This window comes from Erpetoichthys calabaricus, chromosome 17, assembly GCF_900747795.2.
Source record: "Erpetoichthys calabaricus chromosome 17, fErpCal1.3, whole genome shotgun sequence".
NCBI classification, from domain to species: Eukaryota; Metazoa; Chordata; class Cladistia; order Polypteriformes; family Polypteridae; genus Erpetoichthys; species Erpetoichthys calabaricus.
In genome coordinates, this window is record NC_041410.2 from 23,870,666 (window position 1) to 23,889,742 (window position 19,077).

Below are 19,077 nucleotides of genomic sequence, written 5' to 3' on the forward strand. Positions count from 1 at the left end.
GAGAAGTTCTCACGGACTCTCTGTATGCATGGCAGATCTTCCTTTGATGACTCGAGGATTTTGAAGATACAGTATACATAACAGCATAACAGAGAGGATTATGAATGGGTGCGAGTCATCAACAGTAGGAGTTGTCATTCCCGCATGTAATTGAGCAGCTTTATCTTAAATTGAAGGGGAGATTACAAACATGGCAATCCTATCAAAGTCGCAAAACAAATTCCTAATGGATCGGTGGCAGCGAGCCGATAGTGTGCAGGGTAAAAGAGCGATGAAAACAGCGATAATCCATTGGCACCTGCTACCGCGCTACATTATTTTGGGAAGGAGGAGGTTGGGAGCATGCACTGATGAAACTGCGCGTTGCCACACCCACCACACGACAAACCACCTAAGCATCCCAAATTAGGACCCGAGCTCCCCGCAAACGGTCTTAAAACACTGTGAACATAAACTACATTTCCCAGCAACGCTCTCTGTTTTACTGTTTCATGCTAACTAAAGGTTGCTTGAAGTTGACATTTAATATAATCTGCATGGATATCTTAATAACATTCTTTACTTCGATCACGGGATGCAGCTTGCTTCGTTCAACTGTTGAAACACGCGCTCTTCCGGTACATCCACCCCTAAGTGGGAGGGGCCTTTTGTAACATGGGCCAACCCTTTTCACTGTCGCCACAACCTCCGTCTACTGTAGGACTCGGTTTCCCAGGATACTTTGCGTCACTTTTTCCAGCGCGCGCCATCCCTCTTGCTGTAGAAGCCTGAATTCGATGTTGTTGTTGCAATAATGATGGCGGCGGTGGGATGCGGATCAGCGGCCTCGGCCTCAGTTGTCGGAGTTGGACTGGCCGGCATGGCAGTGGCGCGGGGTCGCTTTCCTGGCCGCCCGTGGGGGCCACGGAGTCGTCTTAGATCAGAGAAACGTTTACAGCTAGGCCGAAGTTGGTCCGAGACTGGGGAGGCTTCAGCGGCCGGCAGTCGGCCTTGCCACCTCGGGCTGGCGGCCTTTGAGGACCCGTCGCTTGTCCGCCTGCTTGGATTAGCGGCCAACCGTTGCCGATCTCGTCAAGCCGGTTACAGTTCAAGCGGCAGTGAAGAGGTGAGGCTTTTAAAAATTCAGATGAGATTTTTTAAACCGCATTTTAACGTTTTTTTCCTGCTCACAGTTCATTTGAAAAGAGGCACACAGGATGGATTGAAAGTATTCTATTAATAAAAAAGGAAATAGAAGGGTTTCAGAACACATATACAATGGGAACAAGGCATAGAATACAATATATAATTCTATTTCGGTGCAATCACAAGAAGACATCAGGGTGCACCTGATAGTTTGGAGTTTTAGCAGACTTGAATTCCTCACCTTGCACTGTACAAGAAACCTTGCAGTCAGTGTGTACCAGGCAGGAGCCTCTCGTACACTGATAGAGGCGCCTGTGTACGTATAAGTTGTTGCATGTTATATCAAAGTTCAACCGACGATGCTGTTTTAATTTAAGACTGCTGTGCTTCAGTGTGTGATCTTGTAGGTTTCTTTCTGTACGCTAAAATATCGCCTCAGGCAGATGGAGGGAAATCGCTGGTCAATGATGATTTACTGCGTGAGATAAGAAGTAAATAACACGGGATCCTTGAATTGTTTGGTGCACGTAGTATATGCATGTATTTATGCAAGCATACATCGTACCAGATAGTTGCTGTTTTGCATCAATGACTACATTCCAATGAGTCGTAGTTTTTAGTCTGAAAAATTTGGAAGCATTGTCTTTTCGCAGGAACAGGATACACAAGCCCATTTTTCGAATACCTACAGTACAAGTATGGTGTTGCCATGTGGCTGAAAACTCGGTGCACGCAAAGGAGACAGTGTGGGAACTCATGTTCCCGTTAATTTAAAGGGGTCTCAATTCGGGAAGAAGCATTGGATCTTAACTCCCTTCTAGCTACACTCTTTAACATAATAGGACGTGTGGACGACTTTATTTCTGGCGGCTGTTGTGTTTAGGGTGGTGCAGGGATATACTTTGATTTAATGTCAGCTTAATTTCTAAATGTATTTTTTCACTTTTTTAAAGTGCTGAAATAATTTTACAATCCCATTTTGGATCTAATAAAAAGAAAAACAATAATTACTATTGAAGTACAACATCACTTACAAATAACATGTTAATCAATATACATTTTAATCAGTTACAGAATAGTGCAGTGATAAAGGGATGTGCAGATGAAGCATGTGTGTATATACACACATCTTCATGCAGTACAGTATATTAAAGAATACACTAAGAAGCGAGGGTTTGCAACGGGCTGTGTAGCTGGGAAAGAAACTGTTTAAGTGTCAGTTAGTATTATTTTTAATTGACCTAAAGCGTTTAGCAGAGGGGAGTTTTTGAAACAATGATGATCTGGTTGAGATCAGTAAGATGTTGATACATTTGACAAGGTTTATGATCCTAGATACATACAGGTCTACAGTGTATGGAGGAACAGCACAGCCAGTTATTTTCTATTAGATCTCTTGTATGATAATAGTACAATTTGAAAAAAAAAATAGTTTTGGGGTGGACTATTGCTGTCCTAAACCAGAAAACAGTAGAGAATATGATCACACTTTAAATTATGGTTTGTAGAATTGTACTAGGATGGGCTGGCAAATATTTAATTTCTTTTGTTAGAGTAAAAAGTACATTTTCTGCTGAGTCTTCTTAGTGATGGAAGTAATGTTAATGTCCCAGCTCAGATTGTTTGGGATAGTTGTGCCCAAACTTTGAAGGATTCCACCAGATTGACTGTAGAGTCATTAATTTCTGTAGGAACGGGTTGTATCTGCTGTTTGTGAACATCAACTACCATTTACACTGTCTTGGTAGTATAGAGTATTTTATTTGACACGCACATATGCACTGGATGACTACGTTTTCCTGCAAGCATAATTATACACAATTTATGTAATATGTTTTATTTATATTTACTGTATGAGGAGACTATGTGAACTGTGCACAGAAGGTTGTTCATCTAGGATTTAAACCACAGAGCTGAGATAGCAGTGCTTACTTCTATGCCATGGTACCTTTATTCATACAGTGTTTAAGTAAATTGTTCTGTGCACTTCATTTTCAGAAGTGATTTGAGTAAGGTGTATGCAAATTAATTTGTTTATGCTGCATACAATTCATTCAGTTTATCAGATGTACTGTATATAGTATTAATCACAGGAAAATACATTGAGAGGAAGAGAGAGTTTAAATTATAATAGTACAATTTGGAAAAAAAATGGAATTTCATTTTAATCAAAAGTAGCACAGACAATTTGAATATGCAAATTGTTAGTGAGTTCTTTTGCAACAATATTCAATTGTGGTAACTTTTACTACATAATGTAAATCATCTGAGCATGCCTTTTATTTATCAACTAAAAATAAGTTTATTTTGGAAAATGTTTTAAAAAAATCTTATTTTTTTTTTAAAAGGTTAATTTACATTCATTTTACACCTGTAATTTACTGTTATGTTTTGATACAAAAGATAATTGTTTGCATCTTTGTAATGCTGACAATAAAAAAATATGCACACAACCCTCAGTTTCCAGATCTGGAATCAAACAGAAAATTGTAGCTGAAAGGTAGTTGTAATTATTTCATGCAAATCAGCACACATGTGCATCCTGTTCGGGCTTGATTCTTTCTTTGAGTTTTTGCTACTGGAGTTGGTTCTGATCTCTTGTAATGGGATGAGGGGTTTAGAAAATTGTTACCATAAAACAATTATGATTAATAGTGTTCTAAAAGTCTGCCTTTTGTCTGGTTTTCCACCCCTTGCCAGTAGAATAACTTGCAATACATTCATTATAACACCTTTTGAAATACCTGTGTAAAGGAAAACTTTCAAGTAAAGTAATTACAGGAAATATACAAATATAGATTTGGGCTACTTTTTCTAAATTGGCTCATAGCGTCTTTTTTGATATACACAATTCTGTCTGTTATTACATCATTATATGTATATAATAATACACGTTCTCCTATTTTTTAAGTCATGTTCTCACAATTGCAATGTGGTTAAGTGCAGACTCTTAACTTTGGAGAACTGTATTTCAGTTCATGTCAGGCCGCTGTCTGTTTGGCATTTGCACGTACTCATTTTGTGGATGGCATGGTGACACGATGGTAGAACGTCTGTGTTGCAATAAGGAAACTGGGCTTTGGGTGGTCACTGTGTCAATGTGATTTTCCTCCAGGTGCTCAAGTTTCCTCCCACACCGCCCAAAGACCTGCAGATTAGGTGAATTGGTGTTGCTAAATTGGCCTGTGTTCACCCAGTGATGGGCTGAGACCCTTTTCAGGATTTGTTTCCTGACTTGTGCCTGGTGATTTTTGGGATAGGCAGCAACTGTCCCATGATCCTGCCCCTGGACAAGTGGGGTGATAAAAGGGTCGATACTCCTTTTATCTGCCTTAGTTTTCTTTTTGTGCACTACATTTAAATTAGTCTTTGGTCTGATATAAGCTGATGTGGCTGCATGCATGAGTTTGTCTTCTGGTGATCAGGCATTCTAGTTGGATTTACTCCATGACTTCTGCCTGTTACTACTAGGATATTCAATCTAGACCCTCATGATCCTGCATTTGATTGCTCCTTTTTGATAGGAAGTTAAGAATATAATTTTTATCAAATTTTTAAATAAATTTCTTGCTTATTCCTATTTTCTTTAATAAATTGATAGCTGTGCTGAAGATTTTTTAAGATACGGTTAATAGTAAAGTAAAATAATTTGTGTTTCCATTAACTTCCTTAATGCGTATTTTGAAATTGTGTAATAAAAAATGGTAATGGAAACACATGAATTTGGGGAAAAAAACTCTCAAATTTTGTAAAAAAGGTAATGCTCTTGCTTGAGGTGGTTTTTCAGGCGATTTGACAAGCAATAATTTGCAAAACTGTAATGGAAACACTTTTTTTGCAGTTAGGTCACATGACATGACAAATTTTCAAATATCTGTGCAAATTTGATGTGGAGAATACAGCAGCATCATGAGCACTACCGGGTGACCTAGCACAAATGTCCCTGATCATTAATGTGTTGTCACGACCACCTGAGGAGCAATAGATGTCCAGTCATTCCTGTTAACATAGTCCCAATAACCGTCACTTGTTACATGAATAGCGATATGTGAGCTGTTGATTGCATCGTACACCTGAGATATTTTGTGTGCCTCGTAATTGCACTGCGAAAAATGCTGTTCCTCTTCCACGTCAGATAAAGTGATGTATTGCCTCATTAGTTCTGAGCATATGGCCTCACACGCCCCATATACACACCTGTGAAAAGTGCTTTTGCCCACACCAAAAATCTTGGCAAAAACCTTGTACTCCGCACAGGTAGCCAGTTTATAAAGTGTGATGGCTATGCACTTCTTGGTCAGGACTGGCTCCCTCATGTATGCTGTGCCAGGGGACACAAGAGGGCATATTGTGCTGCATAATTCCATGAATGTTGAGCTGGTCATCCTAAAAGTTTGTACCCACAACTCCTCAGTAAATTCACTGTGGACGATTTCAAAGAATTCCCTAATGCGTGGCCTCCACCAAGTATAAGGAGTTTGCCTTCCCTTTACTGTATTCACTCACTCTCATCACCTCTGATTTAAAAATTAACACAGTGATTGCAGATGCAGTTGAAGTAACAGAACCAACACCCATCATGTCATTTTTAATTTCAGGTGATAAAACAAACTTTATTTGCATAAAATCACTCAATGGAAACACAATTTCCATTTGTGTTTTGTTGACTTTTCAGAAGTATCACTTCTATTTTGGGCGTAATTAATGAAAGCATGACTACTGACATCATAGGTTTTTAAATCTCTCTCAAGGATTACACAAATATCTCTCTATTATATATAAAAAAAAAAAAAAAAATCTTGGAAGGAGACTAGATTTGATTTTCTCAGAGAAACACTTATACATCCCACAACACGAGTCCATGCCCGGGGCCAGAAATAAAGAAGTAGATGGCAAAGTGGAACATCTTAAAGAATTCAAAAAATGTTGGCATGGTACAAATGCAGAGCAGGTTAGAGATAATGGAAGTACAAAAATTCAAAAGTCTCAAAAAAAAGGATAGGAAAGATCACATTAGCGCAAACGGAAATTATTACTCGATGAAGTAACGGAACAGTGAAAAGAGATCAAATATATTGTTCTGATTTAAACTTTAAGTTGAAGACTTGTAGATTGTCTAATTTGTGTTGCCAGTGAGAATTAAAAGATTGCAAAAACTTTGGAGCGGTATGAAGTCCTGTGAGACGGAGACTTTTAACATGAGATTCTTTCAAGTCACGCCCTACTTACAACTATTTTCAAACAAGACCACTTTATCAGACACAGTTCCTGTGTTCTTAGTCATGTGAGTGCTTTTGGCAGACACACTTCCTGCACTCTCGGCTCTTATAAATTTTATCAGGACAATAATTTTATACGTTCTAGCTAACATGTCAACGACTAAGTGAAGAAGAAAGAGCATGGACAGACATTCGAAAAAGTTGTTTTATTTGAGAGGAAGAAACGATATTTACTCAATAGGCAGTTATACGTTGTGTTGTTACGATGTAGGTCCAAACATGGAATCACAATTCAATGCAATCTTGAAGAAAAGTTAATTCCAAATAATTGTTTTTACTTAAGTTTTAAAGTAAAAGTAAAAATAATGCATATGTAACAATTCCCATGAAAATAACAATCTCTTAAAATTGTATATCTGGTTAACCAAACCTGGGGGTGGGTGGGCTAGCAAAGCGAGCAGGGGGCAGAGTATTCAATATAAAAATTGTTAGTAATGGCAAAAACAACAGTTGATAAATGAAATAAGTTAAAACCCATAACACTTTAGTATTGTGATCTGTCAGTTTCCATTGCACAATTAAGTTACCTGCTAGATTTGGGGTAATGCTTTACACCCGGCATCCCAATGTATACTTTTGTATAATAGAGTGAAATATACAGTATTGATTTGCCTTTTATAACTTGGCCAAAAAAATGTATCTAAAGATAATTTGCTGTATTTACAGTGAGGCATTTAGTACATATTGAATGCAGTAAATCACTGATGTTGACTGCATTTATTTTATGAATTAATATTGATATAACAGGTTGAGCTTGGAAGCCTCAGTTCACTTCAGCAGTGTTGCAAACTGACTTTATATGTAAATAATTTTTTAACCCAGAACAAACCCGTATATGGGAATTAGCAAATACACAACTATGGCAGGTGGTGAAAATGATTTGAACATTTATTAATACTGTATTGGAGTGTGCAGTATGTAGAAGCCATCTGCCTGCATGGTTCAGAAGTTTTGGTGATCAGTTTAATGCAGAATAGATCTTTTTTTCTCGGCTGTTTTATTGGGGCACCCGTTGACTTTTGGTATTCATATTCAAAATTTTTTTAGTCTAGATGTTGCTCCATTTGATTGAACTTGTTTATGTAGATGATCATGTTTCTGCTCAGTCTTCCGTTCCATGTCTGTTCTGAAAGCTTTTTTTAATTGTGTTTATTTGTATGGTTTAAAAACATAACAAGTTGAACAAAACCCAAGCTGACTACATAGTCGGTTAAGCCTGATTGTATTTTTGTTCTTCTGATGTGTTTAAAATATTATTAGCAGTGGTTATTGATAGAGCTTGAAGTAATATTACATGCTGGCTAGGCTTGTAATGGTTTTTCTGCTATTACTTAGAGGCTGCATATTATTTGAGAAGGTGTTTTCTGCTTCCCCTATGAATTCTGTAGATTCTACTGAAGAAATACCTACATAGCAACTTTCTCAAACCCACAGTTCAGGATTATTGGCAGATAAAGAACATGCTGACAGCATCAAGCACAAAGTAGGAACCAATCCTTAATGGTGTATGCATTTTAGGGTCTACTCATGACCACACAGGATCAATTAAGAATCCCCAATTGAAGTGACATGCATGTCTTTGGGATGTATGTGGAAAAGTGAAGTTTTTAAGAAAAAAAAAAAAACAACATCACAATATTAGGGGGAATGTGAAAACTCTACACCGATAGCAATCAGAATTCAAATCCAGCCCTTTAAATACGCTTGCCTTGCTGAGGTCACCTTTGTCACTCATTATAGGGTAACATACAACTATAACCATTACGGGTGTGTGATATTGTCAAAAATGATATCTTGATATTTTCTCGGACTTTGACAATAACAATAATTGGACAATATTTTGCATCCTTTAGAAGCATATTTGTGAAAGTCTTATTGATCTAGGATGGCCTTGTTAATTGGATATTAATTGTAGCTTATTAATTAGATTAATGGAAATCGCAGTTAGGGAAAATAAGTCTTAGTTATATAGTTAAAGCTGAAGTAAAATAAAATAACTTTAAAATCTCTATTCAAAATATTACTGAGATCAAATGATGCAAGTGTGAGTAAACCGTTTCAAAGTGGCCTACAGGATTTACACAAAAGACCAACAAAACTATTATAATGAGAGCATTTCAAACAGACAATTACCCTTAAAGTAAACAAGATACGAATCCAAAAGGACTAAATTACTAATCATAATTGAACTATAGGTCATGAACATTACAGTCTGGATAAACATAAACTACTCTGGTGTAAGGTGATTTGTGCAGCATACAGACAGTAACAAAAATATAACCTACTGTACTATACTGTAAAAATCCAAAGTTCTGTCAAATATTGCACAGGAAAAAAACTATAGTATTTGTAAACAATTTCTGCCATATATTACACAAACATAGAAACAAACCCAAACCTATAACATTAAAAAAATTACTAACTTCAAGTTTTATCCAATATTGCACAAAGATATCAGAAAAAATAAAACAATTGTGAAATTCTACTGAGGAATTTTTGTGACAGAAACACCAGCGTATCTATAGCATTTGGCTTCAAAACAGCATTTTTATATGATACAACATTTCCTCTGGTGCTGAAAGGCAACTCAGAAGGGCTGCTTGAGGCAGGGATGCACAGGTATGATTTTGTAAGTTACCCCAGTTTGGGGAAATGTACTTGTGTTTTCTACCAGTCAAGTGGATTTCCATCATTGTCCACCTTTTTCAGTGGCAGTGTGCAGAGACTCGCCTTCACTGAATTCCTATGTTTTCTTGAATAGCTGCTAAAAGACTTTTTTTTTTTCTTTTTTGCTCCCTCACTTTTCATCGCCTGCTCCAAATTCTGCAGCCATAGGGGCATGATGGAGCATTGCGAGGAGTTGGGGATCTGTACGAGTGCCTTAAATAATGAAAGAAAAAAAATCCGCTTTGAATTTGTGGACCCCCAACCAAAATAGATGCCTTGCAAAATAAAACGTTTCTGATAGGCATATACTTATTATGAAAGTTTGAACAGATTTTTTTTTACCTGACACCTATGGGGCTCCATGCTAGATCAATTTCACTTAAATTGCATTTTATAAACGTACAATAGTTTTTACCAAGCTAGCTCTGTATTTATTGACTCATTCATCTCCATCTCGGTTTATTACCTGCAGCAGTTTCAACTACATTGAGTTACAATTGTCTTACAGTTACAGGAAATAAAGGCAATTGATCTCAACACAAAAGTGAAGGTGATCAAGCAGTATGAAGGAGAAAAGAAAGTGAATGCGATCACATGTGACTTGAAGTTATCCCATCGTAACTAGTGTTTACCACACATGCTGTACTTGTGCGCTCTGGCTTTAAATCCGGTTAACCTCTGAAGCTTCTGCATTCTCACTCACAATGTACCGTTTTGTGTAAACCGCCATGAAGAGGTAATGAAACCACACTGAACTCCTTTATCTGTTAATGTTTTTTATTCACAGTTGAGTGGAGTGCTCAGACTCTGCTGGTACAATTCCTCCTCCCACAGTTAACACATTGAACACTGGGATAGGCTCACACTGATGACGTAACATAACTCGGACAAAGAGGCTTGATTTTAATTGTTTTTTGCAAAGTGAGTGATCTACTCAATAATTTCAGCTTGCACATCGTTAAAACAACAATTTTGATATTATTGTTGACAATACATATTGCACACTCCTAGTAAACATGCTTTTCTTGCTGTGATAGTGCTGTGGATCAGTCATGAATTATGTGGTTCTCGGTGGGTAATTATGTGAATGCCCTTTGAACTGGTAGCTCCCAGTTGGACAAATTGGGAAAATAATGCCATTTCAGTTAGGTGAGTTTTGTGGTAACATTGACCTTGTACCTCCGTTGATAATAACGTGATGAAAAGTGAAGCAAAATGACACTCTAGCTCAGCATAGAACATCAGTTACTGACTTAGAAAAGGTGGATTGGGATTCTTCCAGTTGAGCAGGATACGTCTATTTGCTAGTAGAGTGGTTTGGTATAGGCAATTATAAACAATTTGCTCATCTCCACTTTGAGTCCATCTGGGAATGCACCAAACACAGCTGTTAAAGGGTCTGGAATGATTGTGAAACCAAGGCTGTTTGATAGGCCTTCAAATACATTTTATCCAAAATGATAATTTGGTGCACTCCCAAAACATGTGGTCCAGTGCGGCTGGAGCTAGATTGAAATGCTTGCAGGTGAGATCTTACCCTGGATACATTTTTAAATTAGACAATTTTAAATGAGATAAATATGATTGATTAAAGATTTTAAGTTGAATTATTTAATGCTTTGTGCATCTGGAATATATGGAGTGTATTCTATGTATAGCTGACTTTTAACTCCTTTTCTGAGATATTAATTGAAAGATCCTTTTCCATCCGTGCCGTAGGATCTTTGAAGGGAAGATTCTTTGAGATATTGTTGTTATATTGTTGAGATGCTGTCTGAGTGTTCAAGACTGATCAGAGTAGAAATGGGTGAGAGATGTGGAAAATTGGGTAGTTTTTTTTTAGCAAAATTTCTGATTTAAAAGTAGTGGAAAAATGTCTGTTGCTGGGAAGTTGAATTTAAAGAGTTATTGCTCCTAACATGCAGAAACATTATGTGTATACAGTTCTCCAAGAGTTTTAATCCTGAATGATTTCCAAAAATTACTGAATACTGTAGAAGTATACTGTGTAGGTCTGACAGGGTTGAAATAGGTGATTATTGTATCGAGGAGCAACAGATAATAGCTTCTCTGCCTTGAAGTGCATCCTGCATTAGTTCCATATTGTGAGTGACTGGTGGACAATTGGATTATTGCTATATTGATGATATTTACTAGGGCACAAAGCAGGGCATAGAAAGTAGAGCAAGAGTTTATTTCTTTTGCTGACCAGGCTTGTGTAAATTCATCAATTTGTGTATATTTCCAGGTCTTTATAGCTTATATATTTGCTGCCCATTAATAAAATTGAAAGGTAGTTCCATGCCACCTTCTACTTTAGGTCTTTGTGGAGTCGTCTTTTGAATACAAGGATGTTTCGAATTCCAGATAAATTAGGTTATAATTGAGTCTAGTTTCTTAAAGAACAATTTGTTAATGTATATAGGGATGCACTAAAATAGAAATGAAAGCTTTGGAAGGAAGTTCATCTCGACTTCCTTGCTAATGTGAGATGAAGGGTTGACTATCTGTTCACTCACCCATCCATCCATCCATTATCCAACCTGCTATATCCTAACTACAGGGTCATGGGGGTCTGCTGGAGCCAATCCCAGGTAACAAACCCTGGGCAGGGTGTGCGCACAAATGCATGTACACACACACACACACACACACCAAGCACACACTAGGGACAATTTAGAATCACCAATACACCTAACCTGCATGTCTTTGGACTGTGGGAAGAAACCAGAGTACCCGGAAAAAACCCACGCAGACACAGGGAGAACATGCAAACTCCACTCTCCTAACTGCGAGGCAGCAGCGCTACCCACTGTGCTGCCGCCGTCTGTTCACAACTTGTTTAATTTGTTTTCCATGCTGATAGTAACATTGTGTTGAAAAGGATGTTTATATTTACTTGTGATGTTTACTGCTAATAGTTTCAGCAATTTTGAGTTGCAGACTTTATTTACAAACTCAGTAAGTTGGGAGCAGTGCTTCTGTGACTACCAGTGGTATAGTCTGATGTTCCCAGTGACTTGGTCCGAACAGGGTTGATTTTGTCTTAAGTCACAGGGGTGAGCACTGTGTGTGTACAAGAGCTGACAACCAATGAGCGCTCACCTGGAAGTACAATACATTTAATGTGGCACTGAGGAATAAGGAACATCTGATGTCCTGCACATTATGTACCATGACAAAATAAAAAAAGGCAAGGGTTGAGCCTGAACTCACTATACCTGGACAGTAATTGTACAGCACTGGCTCTGTTAGACAGCACGTTATTGACTGTCATAAAAAAGGGCGAGCTTACGATATATGTAGAAGATCACACTGTGCTGGAAATTTGTCAGTGTCATTTGTCATCCCTTGCAATGTTTAGTTGTGTAATCTGACATCCTCAGATGACAAGATCAGCAATGCAGTCATCAAGTGTGACATCCCCTCTGACTACAGGTCGTGTAATGGGATGCTGACTTAAGGCAGGTAACATTTTGAATGAGAAGAGGACCAGGTTGTCTTAAAAATACAGATAAGTTTATATTGATAAAGGTGAAACTGCCCTTACTGAATAGTAAACATTAATTTTGGTAGCTTGATGGTCACTGAACAATATGTCTACGATATTTCATTTTATTTATATAAAAAAAAAAAAAAAAAAGCAAATAATGCCTGTGGTCTTCGGCTTATTTTAATTGTAAAAATTCCAAAGTAACACATTAATTTAAAACATGATGCTTTTATACGAGTTGTTTTGTAGGAGCTTAGTGTAGGAAAAAAAAATCATAATCGGTCAGCTCTAATGTCATTAATCTGGTGACCAGTATCAGACCTAAAAGGCGTAATTGGAACATCCCCTACTACAAACTGTAGACCAAATTTCTTTCTACTGAAAGTATTAATGATATATTTCTCTTTTTTAGTTTAGAGTGTACCAATTCTTAGCTTTGTTAATTGGGAAGTAAATCGCATATCTTATTACTTTTGTTTTAATAATTGTTTATTTTCAGTATAACATGAAATCTCATTTTCATAATAGTAGGATTTAATTATTTTCATAATAGGCACAGTCCCAAGATGTGCTGTTATTAGGTTGATTGGCAACGCTGGGGTTGGTTTTATACTTTTATAAAAAACACAATTATAGTTTTTCTGTTGAGGTCTGATTTATTTTTTTGTGTCAAATATTTGCATCTGACCTACAGTTAGTCTTTCCTATCTAGGCAACTGGTTGAAACTGCTGGCTTGCATAAATGAATGAAAGGTTACATATGTAACTTTATTTTATGCTAGTAGTATGATGCAATAATCTATGTAGGCAACAGTGATGAAATTAAACTAATACCCTATGACTAGATGTCTTGTAATGTGACATCATCTTTAATGTTGTTTACCATTGGTAAATAGTAAATGCCATATTCTTAATACTTTTAAGCATCCTAATTGTCTGGGACAACTGTTAATTCTGTATTATTTTAAAAGAAACGGTTTCCAAGTAGCATTTATTCAGGCTGAGAAGCATGGCTATTTAGGGTCCCCTATTAGTCTTTTGAATGAAATTGCATGTGGCAGGTGTGTAAAGAGCAGAGAATCCCCAAATTGACTAGTCATTTACACAAGAAGTTGTAAGGAGATTTTTTTTTTTTTGTAATTTACTGTGAGGTTATTTATTTATTAATTGTTTTCAATAGTGGAGTTAACAAATATATGTCTCCTTCAGTGTAGCTTTGACATTGTCTTTTCATGTTATTAGGTTGTATCATGGGTATACACTTGGTGAGCAAATTCTTAGGAACACTATACTAATACAGGGTAGGACATACTTTTGCTTTCAAAACAGACTTAACTCTTCATGGAATGGATTCCGCAAGGTGATGGAAATGTTAGAGTTTCTGGTCCACGTTGATATAGCATCACTCAGTTTCTGCAGAGTACCAGTAACCCCGCGATTCTCGAAAGAATCGCAAATCCAAGAATGCCAATCACTTTCTGTTCCCTCCGATATTTGGAGGGATGAAAAATAATGGAGGGTGGGTGCGTCCTGGGAAATTTTTCATTCAATTAAATAAACATATTTGTACTGAAGTGGTTTCTTTCTGGAGCAGTGACTCATCTGGTTCTGGTGTTTCAGAAGCGCGTTGTAGGCGCCTTCGTTTATTGTTTTTATCCATGCAGTCTCGTTTTTGTTTTTCTATGGCTGTGTCGCCAGCTAGAAGTCGTTTGCTGACGGCGGCGGGTTCACGTGCTGAAGTGACGATGGCGGTGGACCCAGGCTTGGAGGGGCACAGTACTAAACGAAGGTGGTATATGTGGTGGTGTGGGTGGTCGCGTTCGGGCAGCGATGGTAGTGTGTACGGCTTGCCTGTTGCCTCTGGCATCTGTGCATATATACTGTACAACCTTTACCTGCACGCTTTACCTCAGGTTTAGTTTACAGGTCGTATCCATACGGGCTTGTTTTTGTATTTCTAATCGTTGAGCGCTTTCTTTTTGGAGCCGTGACTCCTTTGCCTCTGCTGTTTCAGAAGCGCGTTGTGGGCGCCTTCGTTCATTGTTTCTATCCATATGGGCTCATTTTTGTATTTCCGTTAGTTGAGCTCTTTCTTTTTGGAGCCGTGACTTCTTTGCTTCTGGTGTCTCTGAAGCGCGTTGTAGGAGCCTTCGTCTATTGTTCTTATCCATGCGGTCTCGTTTTTGTTTTTCTGTGGCTGTGTCGTTAGGTAGAGGTCGTTTACTGTTAGGAATCATAATTCAACTTACTTTTAATACTGAATTACCATTATGTGATTCAAATACGTCACACTGACTGCTGGCACAGTGGATTAGAGCAAGTTTAGTTTACAGGTTGTGTTGTTTGGGCGCCACCTACCGACTCTGGGAAGCTGTTGGATTTGACTCTGGGGCGCTGAGGCGCTGTGCGCATGCGCCTCGGTGCGTCCTGCGTCCATGCATATAAGTATACAGCTGTGGTTTAGTAATATAGATGAGCTGCACCTTCATGCTTCGAATCTCCTGTTCTTCCACATCTCAAAGGTGTTTTATTTGATTTAGAATCTGTGACTGGGAAGGCCACTGAAGAATACTGAACTCGTGTTCATGAACGCAGTTTTAGACAACTTTTGCTTTGTAACATGGTGCCTTATCATGCTGGAAGTAGCTATTAGAAGATTAATAAATTATTGGCATTAATTGACACTCATGGTCAGCACCAGTACTGAAACAGGCTGTGACATTCAAACAATGATTGATTTGTATTCACGGGCCCAAAGTGTGCCATGAAAACATTCCCCACACCAATACACCATCATTGCAAGCCTAGACTGTTGACACAAGGTAGGTTGGTGCATGGATTCATGCTGTTGGCACCAAATTTTGACCCTACAATCTGTGCGCCTAAACATAATTTAAGATTCATCAGACCAGGCTATGTTTTTCCAGTCTTCAACAGTCCAGTTTTGGTGAGCCTGCGCCGACTGCAACCTCAGCTTTCTGTTCTTGGCTGACAGGAATAGAACTCATCATGGTCTGCTGCTGTTGTAGCCCATCTGGCTAAAGATTCAATGTGTTGTGTGTTCTGAGATGCTATTCTTCTCTCTACAATTGTACAGAGTTGGTATCTGAGTTACTGTAGTGTTTCTGTCATCTTGAACCAGTCTGGCCATTCTCCTCTGTTCTCTCTCATCAACAAGGCTTTTCTGTTTCCAGAACCCCCATTCACTGGATGTTTTTTGTTTTTTTGCACAGTTCTGACTAAACTATAGAGACTATTGTGGGTGAAAATCCCAACAGATCAATAGTTAAAGAAATACTTAAACCAGCTTGTCTGACACCAACAATCATGCCCCGGTTGAAAACAATGAGAGCATATTTTCCCCCCATTTTGTTGTTTGCTGTGAATATTAACTATGGCTCCTGACCTGTATCTGTATGGTTTTATGCTTTGCGACACTGTTACATGATTGGCTGATTAGAAAATTGCGTGTATAAGCAGGTGTTTCTAATAATTTGCTCAGTAAGTGTCTATGGTAAGACTGTACATTGAAATTTGTATGAATGGAGGTTCGAATCATATGCCTAAAGTAATTTACTTGTGCTCAAATTATAATAAACGTGAGAAGTTATATTCATGTTAGCTGTATTGAGTAGGGATGTACATACAGTAGATAAACTAATTATGTTACAAAATTTCATAAGATAATGAGCATCTGTTATAATGCCGTTGGTTAATTCTGTGTTTCAGAAGTACTATGTAATTAAAAAAGTGTCTTTCTGTTTACAATATTTGTAGTTTATTTTTAAACCAAGGGCTTATAGTATTGGTATTCTTCTCCAATAGGGAAAACAACAGAAATGTAACCAATTGTATCTTAGATGTTGTTGGATAAATGCATCAATCAAATGATAAATAATAATATTATTAGGTCACTGGAGCTGCTTACTCGAACATGCACAAATGTCCATGAGTAAAACATTCCTGCCTTAGATCAATTCTTGACTTTTTCTGCTTTTTCTAGGTGCTTAGCTTTTGTTGTTGTCACTGTTAAAATGTCAGATTTTTAACTAAATGAGAAATAGTGTTTTTGTTGATAAGTGAGTCAATCAACTATCTATTACATATTTATTTATGACTGGTAAGTATTTATGAGCGGTGTTCAATAATTTGTCAACCTATGAAAATAACATCTCATGGTCAAATTCACCACATTGCTTTTCAATATAATCCTTGATTTCAACACACTGGGTACACTTTCTCTCCAGTGATCGAATCCCTTCAGAATAGGATTCATCTTGGTCATCCAGCCAACCCATTACTGCCTCCTTGATGGCATTATCATTATGAAAGTGCCTTCAACGTAGGAATTTTCTTCAGGTTTTTAAATAGAAAATAATCACTAGGGGTGAGATCTGGACTGCGCGGTGAATGGTTAAGCTCTATGAAGTCTTAGTCCCTGATCACAGCCTTTGATATTAGAGATGTGTGGGATTGTACCTTGTATTCAAGCAGCAACATACCTGCTGACAGTTTCTCATTACATTTCTGTTTGATGGCCTCATGTTGTAATGACTTAACTGTGGAAGCGTAAGTTTCTCCAATGATGGGTTGACTTGTATGGCATGAATTCCAACAGCAGAACAGCTTTTTTATTCCAGACAACTGTCTCCATGACTTTTTGGCCAATGGCAGCACGCAGAATTTCTCAGGGGTAAGGGATCCCTTATGCTTCCATTGCATGGACTCTTGCTAGGTTTCAGGGTCATGGTGGTGAACCCTCATTTTATCTCCAGTAACATTCTATAAGAAAAGGTCCTTGTCAGAGAAAATCCAATTGACGAGTTCTTGTGACTGAATTCCTTGCAACATGCTTTTTGATCTGTTGTAGGCATTTGTGGAACCCATGGGGAACTGACCTTTGATGTCATCAAATGAGTATAGATGATTGAGAAAGCTGTCTCAAGTTGAAACTCCTAGTTCTTTGGCTATAACGTTAACCATAACACGATGATCACCCTTAATCCTGTCTTCATCTTCAATCGACTTCTAACCCTTCAGTCCTTTTTAAATTGCTTGTCCCAGAACTTCACCTTATAGTACGAAGGTGCATCATCACCATACACGAGAGGATGCGATTGCTTCAAAGCAGTGAGAAGAATGTGGGATTCCTTATGAAGTCCTCAATTGTAAAAAAAAAAAAAAAAAAAATGTCCTTCTGAAATGGCGAATACACTGAAGTGTGTAGTTTAGTCTGTAAAACAGAAGTTTTCCTATAACCACAAATGTTGAGGGAAAGTGTTTTTTTAGTGGGTTTTCATTGAGAGAAAAGATGTTTACTTCCAGTACTGAAAATTCTGGAATATTGGTGATGTACTGTGTTAAAATTTCCATTTTTCTGTACTTCTCCATTACTCGTATACCACACAACACTACTGTACATATAAGAGCAGATCAGGAGGGACTGAAAAATTTGTCCAAAGATAATGCTGTAAATGAAGCATGTTTAAGAAGCAGAAATCTGTCCATTTTACTAATGCATAAGCCAACCCTTCAAAAATGCAAATAGCCAAACCCAAGAAATGATCTTTAAAAACTGATATGTAAAATACTACATAATACATAGCATATCTAGAATAATACCTCAAAGTTAATGTGAAAAAAACACAACCATTTTATGTTTAAATGTCAGTTTTTGCATTTAAATACTTTTTTAAATGTATTTGACTAATATTTGAATAGTGGCATTCACTTTAAACAATACATTTTATTTTTTCATTATTGCATGCAAAGCCATCCAGCACCAGAATGTCAGTAAAAGTATAGGGTTTAATTATTTGCATGGGGATAATGGGGTGTGGGTCAGTCTCTGTTCTCATGTGGAGCTTGCAGATTGTGGGAAGGATCCAGGATAGCATGGCACTTCCAGACTTAAACACTAGTGTGGCGAATTGCTCAGGTATTAAAGTGACTTTAGCTGCAGGTGGAAGTCACATTTTGCTTATGGTGCCAAGCAGAGTTGTGTTGCGGTGCAGAAGTCTATTAGCCAGCGAAAGCGCTGTGAAGAAGCTGTCTGTTGTTAAGATTCTGCCTTTGTCTAGAAATGGCTCCGTAAGCTTTATGACCACAGACTCAGAAAGTCTTTGCCCTGGGTTGTATCTCAAAACACAGCTCTCAACAAAACGTTGCCAGGTGTCCGAAATTGCAGAAAACCTGTTGTTTTCCACACGTTCTCCACGGGTGTCATTGTTGTCAAAATGCAAATGCCGCATGATAGTCTGATAGCAGTCACGGGACGGCAAATAGTTCTGAGCAGGCATCAACCACAGCACCAACTGTGGTCATCGCCACTCTTGTGTAAAGAATGGAAATAAACTCCTTAAACTCAGAGATGGAGAGGCAAGTTCGTTGTACCACGTGAACGTCACTGAGAGAATGAAACTGAATAATTAAAAAAAATAAATAAAATAAAGCCCTAACTTTTACAAGTAGCCAAAATTTACACTGGGTGTTCGATTCAAATCAAATGTATAT

The 19,077-nt window shown here is 37.8% G+C and overlaps 1 protein-coding gene across 1 annotated transcript in view; it reads left to right on the plus strand.

Annotated features, from left to right (window-relative positions):
- Positions 1 to 718: 718 nt before the first annotated feature.
- kmt2bb (lysine (K)-specific methyltransferase 2Bb) overlaps positions 719 to 19,077 on the plus strand; it is a 105,342-nt gene continuing 86,983 nt past the window's right edge. The window contains exon 1 of the mRNA XM_028823033.2: positions 719 to 1,105. Within this exon, the coding sequence (XP_028678866.1) occupies positions 794 to 1,105 (312 nt within the window). The 5' untranslated portion in view covers positions 719 to 793. The remainder of the gene's footprint in view (positions 1,106 to 19,077) is intronic.